This window comes from Chionomys nivalis, chromosome 2 (genome assembly GCF_950005125.1).
Source record: "Chionomys nivalis chromosome 2, mChiNiv1.1, whole genome shotgun sequence".
Lineage (NCBI taxonomy): Eukaryota > Metazoa > Chordata > Mammalia > Rodentia > Cricetidae > Chionomys > Chionomys nivalis.
This window is the reverse complement of record NC_080087.1, coordinates 6835127-6853262: the sequence shown is the minus strand read 5'-3', so window position 1 is coordinate 6853262 and position 18136 is coordinate 6835127. Positions and strand designations below refer to the sequence as shown.

Below are 18136 nucleotides of genomic sequence, written 5' to 3'. Positions count from 1 at the left end.
CGCTGGCTGCTGCGTCCTCTGTCCCTTTAGAAGTACTGTGTTACATTAGACTCCAGTGCCTTTCGCGGTGGGTACTACTGTACACACAGGTCCGGTAAAGGTCAGTACAAACAGAAGCCAGGTATCTCAGGCTAAAGCCACACACAAGAAGTCCGGTTTGTGATCCTAAATCTGAGGAGAGGTTTGACGTAACAGAATGTGGGAGGTTGAAACCAGATAAGGAGAAGGAAGTAGGAAACCGTTGGTGAAATGAAAAGGTTGCTTGAGAATGTACCCACTCCGTGATGTAGAAATTAATAAAGGAGAAACTGAGGAACAAAAGAGAGTGAATGGCACAGAAAGCAGCAAGCAAAGGGCAGACGTAAATTACAAAACACCAGTTAACGCTCTCTGTAAACAGGCTAGTGAGTCAATCAAAGGCAGAGGTTGTTGGACAGGATAAAAACCGTGACCACACTGCATGCAGGAGACACACTTTAGACTTCAAGACCCAGGCGCCGTACAGTAAGGGAATAAAGAGAGCCAGCATATAGATGTCAGCTTCAGGATCCGGGATGGACAGATGTCCACAAAACAGACTGGAGCAGAAGATGGTGGAGAGATGGGGAGGGACATTCTATAATGAAGGGGTGATCCACCCACGGGATATAATAATTTATAATAAATATATTACACATCTGCATCCAACAACAACAACAAAGCATAAGCATTCCAGAGGAGACCTTGATGTGCACAGAGGGCACAATCACTTCAATAGACACTGGATTGAACTTCAACACCCTGGCTTCAATAATGAGGAGCCCTAGGACCTTCTAGGAGAGACGCCATCACTTCACCTCTGTGTGACATTTTCTCTAGAATGTAGGAGGAAATGGACAAGCTGATGGCTTTGCAGATACAGATGTGAAGAGGTCAGACAGTGAGGTCCCAGCTGTCGGCAGAGCCGGTTGGGAAATTGCTGAATAGCCAGCTCGCCATGCCAGAGATCCTCTACGTGATATAGCTGCCTTCTATTACCTGTGGGTTTGCTTTGAAGGATTCGGTTAGCTCAGGTCCCATGAGGTCTGAAAAGGCTAAATGGAAAATTCCATAAATAAATAATCCATAAGTGTTAAGCGGTATGCCATTCTGAGCAACATAATTAAATTTTGTGGCATTGCCCTCCATCTCGCCCTAGACAGGAACATCCCCTCGTGGAGGTTATCTGCACTGTGCTTACTACTTCCTGTTAGCCATTTAACAGCTGCCTTGGCTATGAGATTAACTTGAGGTGGTATCAAACCACAGCAGTAGTGTTCAGGGGACTCTTATTGATTTGAATAATGACCCCGAAGTGCAAGAATAGCACATTGGCGATTCAGATATTTGAAAGGAAGGGAGAAAGACACAAGGAGAGGGAGGAAGGGGAAGGCTAAAGTACTGTCTTTATGTTAAAAAGTGAAAGTTCTTAATATAGAAAGAAAACCATTTCCTGGGATCACTGTGATCCTTAATAGGAATGAACTTTCCACCAGTGAAACTGAGCAAGAACACAAACAAATACAGGAACTAAATCTCTGCTGGTTTTGCTGTAACCCTTCACATCTGAGCATGGCGGCCCTGGCACATGGCAGGCACTCAGCTGAGATGGAAAGTGCCAGCCCACAGGATTCACAATGGTTTCACACCTCCACACGGGCCTTGAAACAAACACTCCATAGACAAGTGGAGGCCCTTGTGCCGTACAGGTCACGGTAGCTCAGTTCAATGCCTTGCTCGCATTTAAAGAAGAGTAGCTGTGTTCACTGTTGTATGCTGAAATGGATACTATTTGTTAAGAAGTCCCCATTGCTAACTTCAGAGGCCTGGCCACAGTTCCCCACAGGAAAAAGAAACTTGTAGAACACCAGGCACCCAGGATCAGCTGACAGATGCCAGTCCGTAATCTGGAGATTCTCTAATGTTTCTTTTGTTTTCTGCTTATGTTCAGAACCAAAAGAATCCCTGATAAGACCAGGCATAGTACCTCTTTGTTTTATTTCTTCAGGAGAACTCAGTGCATGCAGACACTAGGTGCTACAAACCTGAAGCAGGCCATACTCCTTCTGATACTGTGCTGGGTTCTTTCTGAGTCTACAGACAGTGGGGAAGTGGCTTTACCACCAGGAAAGTCCATATGCAGGAAAGGAGGGTGAACAGCAGCAGATATAGGAATGGAACACCCTGGTATCATAAAGGGGTGAGTAGGAAACTCCATGTGTGCCATGTGTATGTACATATGTGGCTCTGCACTCATATGTGTGAGTGCACATACATATGAGTGTAGATATATATGTAGGAATGTATACACATGTGTGTTTGGCGCATGGGTGAGGGGAGGCTTTCTAGACTCCTTCAGGATTGTGAAACCTCTTGACACTGAGGACATAACATGATACACAAAGATCACCCTTGAGAACTAGAGAGTCAAGTAATCAAAATAAATTGTAAAGTAATCCCATAATAGTTTAAGTTAATCGATGATTTTGTACTGGGGTACATTCCTAGCTTTGGGGGGATGGGGGACTGAAGACTGGACACACCTACACAAGAGCTGAAGAGCAACAGCCACTGAAGAGAAGGTTGGAGGAGTCCTTCAGATAGGAGGGAGGGCCATCGTGTGATGTGGAGATGACGTGGGAGCCCACAAGCAATCCTTTTTAGCTTGGGGTGAGAGGAAGGACAGCAGAAGGACACGGGGAAGGGGTGTGCAAGTCAGCTCTGTGCTGTTGGGTTGTATTTATCTCTGAACTTTCCTAGAAGGTTGAGCTCCCTTGGGTCAGGGCTTCAAGCTAGCGTGCCCTGAGGCAGTCCAGCTGACTCCTGCCTGCTACAAAGGAACAGTGCTCCAGCTGCGGTGAACTGCAAAGAAAACTGGAGGATGAAAAAACAGGCTCCTTTTTGAATTGTGATCTACAAACACTCAATTCTTTCTCCACCTCCTGGGTGGGGGCAATTTTTTAACCTGTGGTAAAGCCAGAACGCATTCCCAGATTGCTATCAATGAGCTGGCTGGATAGCAAGGCATCTAATGCCCCCAGGGCTGGACTCTAATCTCTGACGCAGGCAAAGCATCCTGCCACTGTGACCCTGCTGCTCTTTCAGAGGACACAGGACGTCACAGGTGTGACCATGAAGGAGAGGGGCTTTTAACCCTGGATAAATTCATCTGAGGTGCAGGGCGATAACTGTAAAAATTAGACTGTTCTGGTAGCAAAGCGATAGCAATGGCAGCTACACTGTAAGTGAAGATCACTAAGGGGACTGGAAAGGCAGGGAGCAGAGCTGACAGGGACTGAGTTCTGCCTATGAGAAAAGGGGTTTGAAGGGCTCTGCGAACCTCATTTATCATGATCATGGGCTTTCAGTAACTAACCTGCACAAGAATCAAGTGCATCTCATGTGGGAAAGGTCAATTATCAACCACAGGCTCCGAGTTCTGTTGCAGTGAGCATCAGTGACAGAATGTGTGGGAAACCCTTCACTGTCCTACAATGTGAAACCTGTTTTCACAGATTTGCCGTGTTTGTATTGTCAATGTGACAGAATCTGGAATCTCCTAGGAGACAAACTTCCAGGAATATCAGTCAATCATGGATTATTTAGATTAGGTTAGCCTCTGGGCACGCCTGTAGGGGTCATCTTGATTAGGCTAATTGAGGGCTTAAGACTCACTCATAAAATGTGACAGCAGCAATCACTGCCTGGGGTGCTGGACTGTAGAAAAGGGAGGAAGCTATCTGAGTGTGGTGTGACCAGCTGCCCTTCTGGCTGCTGAGGGTCACTTCCTTGTCACCATATCCTGAACTCTAACTGTGAGCCAAAATAATCCCTCCTGCCTCAAATTTGCTTCTTGTAAGATACTTTGCCATAGCGACTGGAAAATTAACCAGTAGATTAGACCTTGGGCAGCATCTCTCAGAGGTGCTGTGCACACACTGTGCTTATTCCAAGAACACCTCACCTTAATAAAATGAAGGCTGCCCAGAGTTGTCAGGGCAGGTGTGTGGGTGGAAGCCTTACCCTAGCCCCGGCATCCATATATCCAAAGAGTCTGGAATGTTTGGGTGGAACTTCCATCCCAAGCCCCTTCCCTGGGACTTGCCTCAGTCCAGACCCCACCCCGAGAAAGCCAAACGATAATCCCTCCCCAGAGATACTCAAGACCACTCCCACAGAATATTTAAACAGCCCCCCAGAGAACAAAAACATGGTTTTCCAGTCTTCTTTCCCCAGGACCTGGGGGGGGGGGAGTGGTAAGCCATCCGGGAGCATTGCTATCCATTAAACCGGGACTTTTCTAATTTGGCTCAGTTTGGTCTGATTTGGATTATTGCACCAGCAGAGGGGCTTATCTGGGTGCAGAAACTTTTCAGCTGGGTCCCAGGTTTGTTTGCAGTCTGGTGAATTGGTTGTTTCATGGCCGTGATGAATGCTCAACAAAAACCATGCAAGGGAAAGCTCACAGTTTGCAGATGTCACTCATCGTGGTAGGAAAGCCCGAACAAAGTGGGAACAGGAGGCGCAGGGTCATATTGCACACACAGTCAGGAAGTAGAGGGATGAATGCTGCTGCTCAGCTGACTTCAGTCAGGGATTCAGCTCCTGAGATACCCACATTCGGGTGGGTGTTTGTCCTACTAATATTACCTAAAAATACTTCTGAGAGACACACTAAGAGACATGTTTTCCAAATGATTTGAAATCCATTCCATTGACAATGAATATTAGCGATCATACTTGGTCAATTATTTTTAACTAGACAGATGGGTAGAACTGATGTGGGATTCCCCTCTGTATGCTGTGAATATGTTTTAGTGCCATTGGTTAATAAAGAAGCTGCTTTTGGCCAATGGCTTACTGGAGTAAAGCCAGGCGGAAAATCTGAACAGAGATGTAGTGAGAGAGTAGAGAGAGTCAAAGAGATGCCATGTAGCCACTGAAGGAGACAGACACCAGCCAAAACCTTACTGCTACACCATGAGCCTCGTGGTAAAATATAAAATACGAATGGGTTCATTTAAGATGTAAGAGTTGTTACTTAACAAAACATCTGAGCTAATAGGCCAAGCAGTGTTTTAATTAATATAGATTTTGTGTGATTATTTCGGGTATGGGTGGCCAGGAAATGAACAAGCAGCCTTGGTCTACATGTGACATCTATGTCTAAGAGCATACTGCAGGCTTTACAGTCTTGTCCCACACCTGAATCTGGGTCTTCAATTGCGGCAGCCAGGCCCTTCCTCTAGAAGGCTATCTTGGGAGTTCCCTGTGTAAGGTAATACCCTTGTGGCTTTTGCCTCTACCCATATCTTTGGGCAGCGGAACAGGGGAGGCAAAAACAGACCTTCCATTCTTCCATCATCTCCAAAGAGAGGCTCGTGATTTTTGTGAATGTGACCATAAAAAGAACCCTGAGGTAAGACACAGCAGGTGGCCCTTGTCGCTCACTCAGCTGCCCATACACACCCCTGCAAACACGGGGGAGAAGTACCCCAACTTGAGCTTCAAAGGTGAGCTCTAAAGCAGGCTGCAAAGTGAGTCTGGGAAAAAGGAAAATGGAGACTGGACTGGAGGGATCTTTTAAGGACAGAGGATAAGAGAAATTATACATTTGAACACTCAGAAAGCACGCTAACCCCAAGTCACTCAGAAATCATACTGCCTCTATCAATAATCTCTACCTTGAGTCAAAGCAATAAAACATGACCCAAGCTTCCTTGGACCTCCTGTCTCCACCTAGATCTTGAGACTCTTTGCCTCAGTCACCCTGTCCCTCCTAGACATGGCTGGACACTCAGGAACCTTTGGGACTGAGGGACAGAGAGGGTCAGGAGACCCTCTGCTTTTCTAGCTCTAGGAGCTTTCTTGAGAAAAAGGACAGGGGTCTGATGTCACCAGAGCAAGATGTGACTTTTAAAATCCCAAAACCACATCTACAAGGTAAAAGGATGCAACATGTCGCTGTCAGATTCCTCCTGTTGTGGAACACGTGGCTTCTAGCGCTTTCCTTCCCCTGGCATTTGTTGCGCCTGGGCTGCATTTCTCATATCCTGAGGCACTAGTGTGTAATCACTGAGGAGTGAGACCGGCTGGAGCATCATATCCAGCCATGTAGCTCCTCCAGAGATCCTGTGTGTGCTTGGGAGCTGGCGCAAGTCCACAGGCTTGGGGCCAGAACAAACTGTGGGTGTTGTTGGCTATGGTCCTTGAACAATCCCCACAGCCAGCTGAGCATTCACACAGAGAAACAGGCTCAGTAGGACCCGCCTGTGCTACTCCACAGAGAGTGGCAGGTGTTCACGGGAGAAGCGCCCAATCAGTGCCCTTCCAGGAAGGGCACCTGGTCAAGGTGCCTTCAAGAAAAACCAGTAGCAGAAGGAAGAGGGTTACCATTTATCAGAAGGTTTTATCCTAGGGAGTGTGTTATCTGCTCTTGTTTCTGTATTTGTCATAAAACACCAGGACCAAAGCCATTCAAAGGAAAGGGTTGGAGCTCACAGCTCCAGAGGGGTAAAAAGAGTCCTTTATGGCAGCAGGAAGGCTTGGTGTCCAGAGCAGAAGGCTGAGACCTTGAGGCACAAGCACAGAGCAGAGAGAGCTAACCAGAAAAGGCATGAGTCTTTAAATCCCCAAAGTCCACCTCCAGTGACAAACTTCCTCCTGAACGTCTCCAAACACACCATCAGTGTGTGTGGGGGAACCTAATGTTCAAATACATGAGTCCATGGGGAAATGTTCTTATTCAAACCACTATAAGGGGTCTCTCTCTAGGGACTTCACAGAGTCTATGTCACTATCCTGTCACTGCCAAACTCCTTCCATCACTCCTGAAAAGACACCCAGGAAAGTAGGTGTTGGCGAATAAGGGTCCCTCCCATTGAGTAGATTTGTCAACAGCAAATATCCTTTGAGGATCTGCATGGGAAGAATGGGAGAGGCAGAACCAGACAGTTGGCAGACGCACTCTTCTCTTTTAGTATTTTGGCCTTCATGAAGTCAATCTGAAGTCATGAGTGATTCCACTATCAGACACTAAACCCAGCCACGATAGCGGCCCCTGGCGTTCCCTTTTCTCTCTAAGCTAGTCCTCTTCTCCCTCATCACTCTTGTCTTCCACTCATCTTGGAGACTGAGAGGCCAACCCCACTTTAACACAGAGTGTGTTGACTTCTCACATGACACGCATACCACAGTGCAGACAGGCTTGCTTCTCCAGTGAGCATTTGTACCACCAGTATCCACCATGCCTTGCTCCCAGCAGACACGGAGTAGCCTGCGATGAGCTGGATGACCTGGCAAAGGCAAGGCTGAGGGGAACCTGTTTGCCAGTTTGACTCCAAGGTCTTTACTTTGAGACGGCTGACATCATAGCAGCTAGCCCTCATTACAGTTGTGAACAACCGGCCAGATTATTCATCTCACTAAGTACCTGGGCCAATGTGCCCAGGGTGGTCCTCTCACCATAGGCAACTGTGGAGCCCTGGTCACCATTCCAGATTCATGCCACTGTTCCCCATAGCTATCCAGGTGGTACCCAATATCGGGGATAGGTCTCAGAAATCCATAGGACAACCCTTTTAAGACAAGATCACTTGAAGGAGAGATCCCGATTTTGATTTTTGGAGTGTCCTCCTGTTATCTTAGCTTCATTTCCAGTGGCTGTGACAAAAGGCTCTGACAAAGTTAGCTTAGAGGTCAAAGGGTTTCTTTTATCCTACTGTGTCAGGCTGGCGTCATGAGGGAAAGTCAAGGAGACGGGACTCTAGGGAATTGGTTCTATTGCTTCCACGATCGGGGACAAAGAGTAAAAGGCTGTGTGCATGCCAGTCCTCAGCTGGCATTCCGCACGCACACAGTCCAGGACAAACCAGGCAAGAGGACTGCCCAGATTCAGGGTATGCCTTCTTAGCTCTATTAATTCAGTTAAGAACATCTCTCAGCCAGGCAAAGCAGCACACACCTTTAAACCCAGAACTCTGAGGCAGAGGCAAAGTGAGTTTGAGGCCAACCTAGTCAACACAGGGGTTCCAGGCCAACCAGGGCTATATATTAAGACCTGTCTCAAGAGAAAAGATGAAAAGACGGAAGGAAACAGGGAGAGAGGGAGGGAAGAAAGGAAGGAAGGGGGACAGGCCAACCCCATCTGGACAATTCCTCCTCGATGAGACTGTCTTTCCAGATGATCCCTGATTATATCAGCGGACAGTTAAAACTGCCCACCACACCCTGCAGTTGATTTTGGTCCTGAAAGCTGAGTATATCTTAAAAAACACGTCCTGAGCAAAAAGGGCAAATTATGTAGACTGTTAAAAATGAATGTTTTATAGAATGCTAAAATGCATGCTCAGCTTCCTTTCTCCATCTTATCCAGTTCAGGATTCCCTGCTCATGGAGTGGTCCTGCCCACAATTAAGAGGGGGATCTTGCCTCAGTTAACTTAAGACAATGTCTCACAGACATTCTCAGAGGCTGCTCTGACTCTAGACAGTCCTACACAGTTGCCCAGAGACCTGCTTCCAATAGTCGAGTTTACAGCTAACACTATTGTGGCAGAGCTCAGGTCTGTGGAGAGGAAAACAATGAAGTCTGAAAGGCAGCATCCAGTCACCAGCAAAAATGTCCTCAACCGGGCAGCAGAAACCTTCCATTGATTGTCTCCGTGGTGGGCATGGGAGGACCTTCAGGGCATCACCTTTCCATGTCCACTAAGCAAGCTCCTTGGCTTCCTAGATGTATTAGCATTAGGCAGTGTCCCATACAGTACCTATGGAGTGCCCTGGTCCCTAGAAATGGAACTAGAATCGGGCTAAATACAGTTAGTAGTCTAAATAGTTCCTAGAGTAGGACTATATCCTCTCGGTCACAATTCATGTTCTGATGAATTCATAACTTCCTAAATTCCAGGTCCTAATTCTGTAAAGCTAAGGATCGGGAACTGAACCAGAACAAAGACCAAAGAACCCAAAGAGCTAGAATCAAAGACAAGGCCATTTCTCTTCCCCCTGCCACCCCAATTTGTTGACACTCCTTAGCCACATTACTAACATTTTTTTTCCATTAAAACTTCAAAGACCCAGATGTGGCTCAGTCAGCAGAGGGCTTACTTAGCACACAGGAAGCCCAGGTTCCATCCTCCGCATTGCGCGAACAGTGTGATGGTGTACACCTGTAATCCCAGCACCCAGGCGATAGAAGCAGGGTGTTGTGCGCTATTATTTAACTGTGTAACGATGTGCTACATTTGTTTATGTTGTGGGATATCACTTTAACGATGTAAAGACTGCTGCATTTGTTTAACGATCTAAAGATGTGCTATTTGTTTAGGTTGCATTTGTTAACAATGTAAAGATGGGTTGCTTTGCCTGCCTAAGGCATCTGATTGGTCTAATAAAAAGCTGAACAGCCAATAACTAGGCAGTAGAGGAATAGGCGGGTCTGGCGGGCAGAGAGAATAAGTAGGAGGAGGAAGCTAGGCTCCCTCTCCTTTCTGTTCTTTCCTTGGAATCACTTGACACCAGGCTCTCCCAGTGTGGTCACTCTCTGAGCTGCCAAGGGTTCTCAGGTGTCTGTGCATCTCAAACCTGTGCCGTGTATCCCACAGCAGACCTGTTGCATCCTGCATGCTTCAATTTCTCATTTGCATACTTCCCCAACTCCTAAGTCCTCTGAGGACTGCAGGGTCTTGCTTCTCTCCACACCCATGGTCCTGTGGTCCCCATTCCATGCTTGCACACTTTGTAAGGCTTGGCCACCTCACCTCCTCTGAACTGGCTGGGAAAGAATGGCCTTCGGTCTTGCCATTGGTTCTCATCTGTGGTCAGGCTGCTCTCCCACATCTGCCCAGGGCTGTGCTCAGGCTCCACTCAGCCAGAGAGCTGGGACCATTCTTGCCTGTAGTTCTCCTGTACTGGCTGCTAAACCTTTTATGAACTTGACTTTCTTCAGGACGCTGCTCAGTCTCCGAAATACAGCACCTGTTCTGTCCCTTGGTGTCCCATGCCCCAGGTGGAGAGCAATGCGGGAGGCAAGGATTGTCTCTTGCTTCCTGTTAGGAACAATCCATATAGGGAAGGTGCTAAAACAGTATTTACAAGAGAAGGGCGAAGTGGGGCACCCTCAACTAAGCAGAGACCTTTGTGGTCATGTGCAAAAGGCTTGGTTTTCATAGACACATGCAAAGGAGAGCTAAGAGGGCAGGGGCGGTTCCAAATCACACACATGCTTTTGAGGTTTGCACTGTGTAGCTGTCACTATGGCCTCTTCACTGAAGCATTCCCTCCTGGCAATGGAATCATAGACTTTTAAAAGAACCACATGATGAACTTCCTTGAAGCCTTAAGCAGTGGGACAGAGAAGACCCTCTGGCTGAGCTATCTGCCAGTTGAGCAGGGAGCTCAAGCGATGCCATTGTTTTGAGTCGTAAACTTATGCTGGAGAGGGCTTTCCATTGGTGTACCTGTGCTCGAGTCGCCCTGGCTTCTGTTAAGTCACTTCAATAACTTACTGCTTCACCCAGCTAGACTCGGGCGGGATCAAGTCTTTGTTCAGTTTTCAGTGCCCTCTCAGGAGTGAGTACACTTGAGTTCACATCCCTTATACACAAAAGAGGGTCCCTTGTCCTCTACCTTAGAACAGAAAGAGATATCCATGCTGCATTTGGGGAACTTACTTTTAAGGTTCTGATAGCCTTATTTTATGAAAAGATTAAATTAATTACGAGAATTTTTGTCAGTATTTGATTCAGCAATAAAGCCATCAGATGTATTTTGTTGTTGGTGGTGGTGATGAGCGAGGATGACCTCCACTGTTGGGCTAAATTACTAATTTGATGGCTGTATTTGTCAAGAAGGTACCTGTTCCAACTTCAGAAAATAAGTCATTCAAAGTGTGGCCTATTCTTGGTCCCTTTGTATTATCACACCATCACAAAGTCCCTCCAAGCTGTGGGGAATTTTCCTGGGCACTTTGCTCATGAGGTCCCAGCTCTTCAGGACAGAGAACACAGGTCGGGGATGGCAGTGTGTTCTAAGGAGCTGGTTGTCATAACGGGCTCACTCATACCTGTTGCGTTGCAGGAGTCTGCGGCACATTCTGCGGAGTCATTGCTCATCTGCCCCCGAGTGTCTGTGCGGTTCCGTAGTGCCAGGAGAGCGGGGCCTTTGCTCCCACCTTTAAATGTGAACGGGAGGCAGCCTGCTGGAAAGAACAAGGTGAGGCATTAATGTCGAGTATGGCTAAACTGTCTTGCCTAGAGTAGGATCTCCCAAGAATCTCGTGTCTTATAGGTTGGGATAGTGTGATGGGGGTTTCCAACACCTTCCACATCACTACACATGGTGGGATTCAAGATGAACCCACACACACATCTATAGAATGTGAGTGCACACACAAACCCAGCCTGAAACCATTGGCACAAATCGTTAGACCAGAAAGACTTTGGGGAAAGTATCTGGCTTGATCCCTTCAGATGGCCTCTGCAAAATTAGCTACGGAAGGGGATTTGCAAGGGGTACCTCACTGGGGACATTTTTCCTGCAAAGCTGTAGTTCAGTTGTTTCATCCTGAGCCTCCCCTGGGATGCAGCCTGCAGGTCTGGGATGCAGCCTGCAGGTCTGGGATGCAGCCTACAGGGGGTGGGAAGAAGGGAGCTGTGCCTCTCAGTCAGGTGGGTTGATAAGATGAAGGGGAGAGGGGTGGGAGAGGGGAGCTTGCGTTACACTGTGCTGAGCTGATCTATGAATGACAGCCCAGGTATAGACCATGCCCTCATCAAACCAGCAGATCTCAAATACATGGTGCCGGGTGTCACATGTCTGTAATTGACCATGAGACTCTGCAGCACTGCAGAGAGACACACAGTTCAAAGTCATGGGTCTTTAACAACCTCGTCTCCCCAACCCACAGAGAACTTTAGAAATGTTTAACATTTGAAAGAAACATCCAAATCTTGTCCTCTTTCTGTGCTCTCCATGTCTAACTCAGGCAGTACAGAGGATCCCCTAGGGCTTGCCATGGGAGTTCACTCCCACTGAAGGTGCCTGTTAGTCTGGGAACCATGGTGTAGCAGGCCAATAGAGCTGTCTGTGTTACTAGGAAAACGCACAGATGAAGGGCAACAGCAAAGGGGTATGGGATAGAAATGGCTGATGGCAAAGGAGGTGGCTGGAGAAAACTCAACAGCTTGAGGAAAGTTGGATCTGATTGGGGCAGAGGGACTGGCCCCAGGCGGTGTGCTAGGGAATGACCAAATGGTGGTCATGGGCCTCTGGAATCTCTGAATACAGAAGGACAGGAGAAAACTGAAAAGCCACATGACAACTAGTGAGACATACTCTATGTCCTGTCTAAAGCCCTGGTGGATAATATCCGGGATCAAAAGATATGGTAAGAGTGTTTCAAATACAGTTGACATGTCAACTGCCCATCAGAGAGAGTACATGGATAAACATGACTGTACACTGCACCCAGGACAGTCATTGACATGAGGTCTTGAATAGTTTGCAGTAACTACCCAACCAGCACTGGAGTGTGGTAGCTTTCTCCCTAACCAGCACTGATGACTCTGACTCTCTGGACCAATCACAACACACACAATGCCTCAACCATGAAACTAGTCTTTGGGTCTGACAGTTGTGGTTTCCTAATGCATGCCACCCTGATCTGCCTGGAATCTACAGAATGGGGTGCCATGAATTTCCCATCTTCCCTCTATGGGGAAGAGCAAAAATCACAGGCTCACCACTTTTGTACCTCGAGGCTTCCAGCCTGTGTGTCTGGTCTGTGAACACATTTCAAAGTCCACAGCACCTTATGAATGTGTGGATCTAAAAAACCAAAGCCAAAGCTTTATTCTGAAATAAGAGGAGGGAATCAAGGTCAAAAATCAGTTGTGAAAAATTTGGATAACCAAAACTGGAAACTGCTTGAGTCATGTAGCATGATTCAAGGTGCTCAGGGGAGCCAGGAGATAACACTGAGGACCCAACACTGTTGCCCGGGTACAGGGGGGAGTCTCCTTAGGATAACAGCACAGAGTGTGGCTTAGGACTATGCTGTTCTATCATCAGAGAGAAAGAAACAGGAACTCAATTGCAGAATGTATAACCATGGATTCATTCATCAATAGTACACGAGTTTCCCTGTGGCCAACTAGGCTGGAGGTGGCAGTGCATATTCTGTACATGTGTAGCAGCTTCTTGTGACTCAGTCCCAAACCAGGGACACACACACACACACATGGGTGTGAACACAGAGGCTGAGACCCTGGAGCTCAAACATTTAGGGCATGAACCCATCCTTCTGCTCACAGCCTAGTGAGTGGAATGGATAGAGGTGGACTGTGTAAACCAGAGCTCTGGGGTCGACAGCAGGATGCAGTGCCCTTGGCGAGAGCCCAGGACCATATTGCTGGTGTTTGGGGTAGCGTAGTCGGTCTGCTGCAAATGGTACCATGGGCACTCTGTTGGACTGTGACTACAGGTAAATAGGCCAGAAGGGACAAATGGGACAAGGCACCCTTTGGGGGCCAAGGGGTCCTGTGGGACAATGGCTTGACCCTGTAAAGATTTGTTTCTTGTACTTGTTTAATAAAATGCTGATTGGCCAGTAGCCAGACAGGAAGTATAGGCAGGTAACAAAGCAGGAAGTAGAGGTGGGGCAATGAGAACAGGAGAATTCTGGGAAGAGGAAAGATTCAGTCTACAGTCGTCACCCAGACGTAGAGGACACAGATGAAAATGCCTCGCTGATGAAATGTATCAAGCCATGTGATTAACACAGACAAGAATTATGGGTTAATATGTAAGAATTAATTAATAAGAATCCTGAGCTAATAGGCCAACTAGTTTATGATTAATGTAGACCTCTGTGTGTTTCTTTGGGACTGAATGGCTGCAGGACTGGGCAGGACAGAAACCTCTTAGTCAACAAAGGGGGATGGGAGCTAGTGACATTCCTGAGAGCTCTATGTGCACACAGAGATGTGCCCTCATTTATACTCCGTAGCCCACGGGGCCTACAGATTGACGGACACAGATGTAGCTGCAACAGGCCATTGTGTTTTTCTACAAATAAAAATCAGGATTTCAACATCTTTCATAGTAAAACGAAAAACACCCATCCATTCATGAAACACTGCCCAGGTGCCCAGAATCCAGCCAAGGGGAGGTGTGTGTGTGTGTGTGTGTGTGTGTGTGTGTGTGTTCGAATAAATATCGTCTACATTTGAGCCAAGGCTGGGTTTAGACATTTCCCCCTAAAATGCCTGTTCAGCAGATTCCAGGATTGCCAGGTTTGGGAGAAAACAACATTCTTCCAGAACAAAAGGAACCTATGGACAAATGACTCTAAGTGAATGAAGGGAAGGGGTAAGGAGAGGTGGAGAGAGGTATGCACACATGGACACATATGTACGCACACACAGGGGCACACCCACCCACATGCATCTATATACACGTGCACACATACATAAAATCTATGCATTCTCTGAGTCCCTCTCGGTGTGTCACTCCCTCTACAGTGGGAGGGACTTTCTTCCTGGCCCCACCCTCACCTTCTGGCAGAGTCTCCTCCAGGTGGAACTACACAAGAGATTGCTTTGAGTGGCTCCCTGCCCTAATTCTGTCTGCCAAGAGTCACGTCTCTCTCTTCTTCTTCCCTCCACCATGATGGGAGTTCAAGTTCACAGTTCAAGATTCTGGAAGCCCCTCTGAGTCTGCCATCATGACAATAATCAGGAACAATCGTGTTCTCAAAGAAGGACCTCCAGCAGGCCCAGAGCGCCGAGTGAGCTCTGATACCAACCTATGCAGCCTATGCAGTGTCTGGGCTCAAGTCTGGGCACCAGCTAAGGCTGCAGCAGATGAACCCAGAAGAGACAAATGCCCTCTGAACCATTCACGGAGAGCGGGAGTCCTTCCTGACACCCAGGAATGACACAAACATGGTAGAATGAAATCCTCCTTGGGAGATGAGCTGGCTTGAAACAGACTCTGGATAGATGGCATTGAGTTCGGTCCACAGAAGCATGGACTGGAAGGTTTGTCCTTTGCACTTCCACGAAAGAGGAGATGGGAGCAGATACCTTCAAGACAGAGGGAAAGGGGTATTCCAGTGTTGTTCGAGATGTCTGATGGAATAAAATAGCTCTGGACCAAAATATTTTTAATGACTGTTCTTAATTTATTATTATTATTGTTATTATTTGGTTTTCTGAGTGACTGAGTTATTCTCCTTTATACTCTTTCAAGATTCACCCCCGCTGTAACAGTCAGCATGTCCCTGCAGACCCTGTTTTGTTGGTTGATTCAGCCACTGGTGGGAATGGGGCACTATGGTCTTTCTGCCCTTGGCTATTGTGAAAGATCTATTTTTATTTTATGTGTGTAAGTGTTTTGCCTGCATGTATGTATGTATCATGTGTGTGTGGTGGCTGTGGAAGCCAGAACAGGGTATTATGTACCCCAAAACTGGAGTTACAAGTGACTGTGAGCTACTATGTGGGTTCTGGGAACCGAACCTGGGTCTTGTAAAAGCAGCAAGTGCTCTTAACTGATGAGTCGTCTCTCCAACCTGTCACAAAACTCCGTAAAGTGGAGACAACCAAAACAGATACCTACGAAGGGGCTGGAGAGACGGCTCAGCAGTTAGAGCCCTGAGTTCAATTCCCAGCAACCACATGGTAACTCACAGGCAGCTGGATCTGATGCCCTTTCCTGGCCTGCAGGTATGCAGAGCACTCTTACATAAAATATAAATAAATAAAGATTTTAAGAAAGACACCTGTGTGTGCATTTATTTGTACACATGTTACCTTCCTTCACCAAGCACAATAAAACCTCAGACTAAACACTCTACTTTTTGTAAGGCAAAATAACTGAAAGGTCTGTTGATTTTATAAATCTTTTATGTATTTTTGCAAGATTTTATAAATCTTTTATGAATTTTTCACCCAGAAACTTCATTTGAGCTGTTCTGTTTAAGTAATGAAATGTCCATCCATTAAAAATCAATAAGAATGTGACACAGAGTATCCTGGGCTTCAGGGAGGGTCTGTGTCTTTGGCCTCTATTCTGCAGCCCAACTACACAGCTACTTATTCAAGTGGCCACAGGGACCTTGGAGGACCGAGGAGGAGAGAAAAGCAGTAGAACTTGGACCTAGAGTAACACACATAAAGTGATGATGATGGTGAGGGGCCGCATCTCCTTCCAGGAGCTGGACAGCCTGGGAGAGCCTTCCTCCCTAGGTGGGGTGTACAGGCTGAGAGAGCCTTCCTCCCTAGGTGGGGTGTACAGGCTGGGAGAGCCTTCCTCCCTAGGTGCAGGCAGATCCGCACTTCCTTTGTGTACTGCGGCACACTCTGCAAAGCAGTGAGTTGTCTGCTCCTCTTGAAGGCTCATAAGCCTATGCCCAGGGAAGGGCTTGGATGGGGCTGGCTCACAAGGGGAAGTAGTAACCGCAGGATCCCACTGTGTTCTTAGCCTCTAGGCGTTCGTGCTGGGCTGTGTGAATTCTAAAACTCATGTGGCTCAAAATAGAGCCCAGTTGCAGTTGGTTCCACTCTTCCATTCAGTGCTCTGGGAACAGCAGAGAGAAGAATCACACCAGCCTTCCCCAGCAGAGCAAGCAGTGCAGGACCATAAAATACTCAGACACGCCCTCTGCCTCTGGTATGCTGCGGCCAGCTGGTAAAGGTTCAGTTAATAGTTCTTTATTCCCTTTGCATGTAAGTCTGTGGATTTTATTCAAATAATAAAACCTGCCTCCATAAGCTACTGAAAGAAAGACAATGGAGAAAGAATTTCCCATGACGTAAGCCACACAAGCTACTCTATCTAGGATGGCCAACACACCTTGTGAACTTGACGTGTGCAGTGTACTACCTGTCAAAGTTAGGATACCAGGGCCACACGTTAGTTGGCTACTGTATATAAACCATTTTTACTGTGATCTCGGGTGGGGGTCTGCCATTGGTCCATTTGAGCTTCTTCTGAAAATACCTATTACACATAGAAAGTTTTTTAGACTTGGAGAGTCACAGGCAGAGTTGCAGAACAACAGAAGTTAATCTAGCATCAGGGGATGAAATCTTTGAGTCGTACTTAGAAAAGGAATATTGCCTGTGTGATATTCCTATGATATGCCTATCAGCAGACTGGCTGAGCTCAACAGAGGCAAGGCACAATCTCCGTCATTAGAACAGGCCAAGAGGTCATCGCGAGCCTCAGGAGATCGCCGGCTAAAAGTCAAGCTTGCAGTCCTTCCTGTTTTACTAACTGTGGACTAGAAGTGAAATAGAATGACGAGCAGGGCATGAAGGACTTTCTATATAGGCTGTAAATTAGCACATGAAAAGCCCATAGGCAGGGAACGGGCTGACTACCACTCCAAAGCTGGCTTAACAGAGGACAGCACAAGAAAGCCCACAATACTGGAATTTTAAACTTGGCAGTCTTGGTAGACATTCCCCACTGAGTTGTTGTCTAACTGTCCTCCTGTCTCTGTCCTACTTATTAAATTAATTCATTAAAATAGCGTGGGGAAGCTCGCTGGCATGTATCATGTGGGATGTGTGTGTGTGTGTGTGTGTGTGTGTGCATATGTGTGATACAGGTTAAAGAACAACTTCTCCGAATCAATTCTCTCCTCCCACCTTGTTTTTGAGGCAGGGTCTCTCTTGTACTTGTCACTGTGAGGCATACTCCAGGTCAGCTGCCTGACCCAAGGGAGTGCAGCAATTACAGATGTTCACCGCCACAGTCAGCTTTTGATGTGGGTGCCTGGGACAGAACTTAGGTTGTTAGGTGTTTTTACTGCTGAGCCCTTCCCTGAGCCATGGCCTTTCTTGATTAACTCTCTCTGCTCTTGCCTCTACCCACATGTCTATGTACAGTTTGTTTGTTTTTGTTCCAGAAATCACAGTGGTTGTTTGCCATGCTCTGACCCACACCCATATCTAAGAGATTCCCTTTTGATGTTCCTGGAGTCTTCTGCATATGCAAATGTAGCACAGGTTTCCTTCACCATGGCTACCAAGTTGTGTATATAAGAGCAATCAAAGGGAGCCTGGTTAAGTTTCTTTATGGACTGGGAAATGGGAGCACATCATGTAGTT

The 18136-nt window shown here is 47.0% G+C and overlaps 1 protein-coding gene across 8 annotated transcripts in view; it reads right to left on the bottom strand.

Annotated features, from left to right (window-relative positions):
* Pde10a (phosphodiesterase 10A) overlaps positions 1–18136 on the bottom strand; it is a 437195-nt gene that overhangs the window by 222505 nt on the left and 196554 nt on the right. For 4 of the 8 annotated variants that reach the window (XM_057754784.1, XM_057754804.1, XM_057754767.1 and 1 more), the window contains exon 2: positions 11083–11217. In XM_057754784.1, the coding sequence (XP_057610767.1) occupies positions 11083–11131 (49 nt within the window). In that variant the 5' untranslated portion in view covers positions 11132–11217. The remainder of the gene's footprint in view (positions 1–11082; positions 11218–18136) is intronic. The other 4 variants (XM_057754794.1, XM_057754815.1, XM_057754775.1 and 1 more) reach the window with 1 other exon arrangement.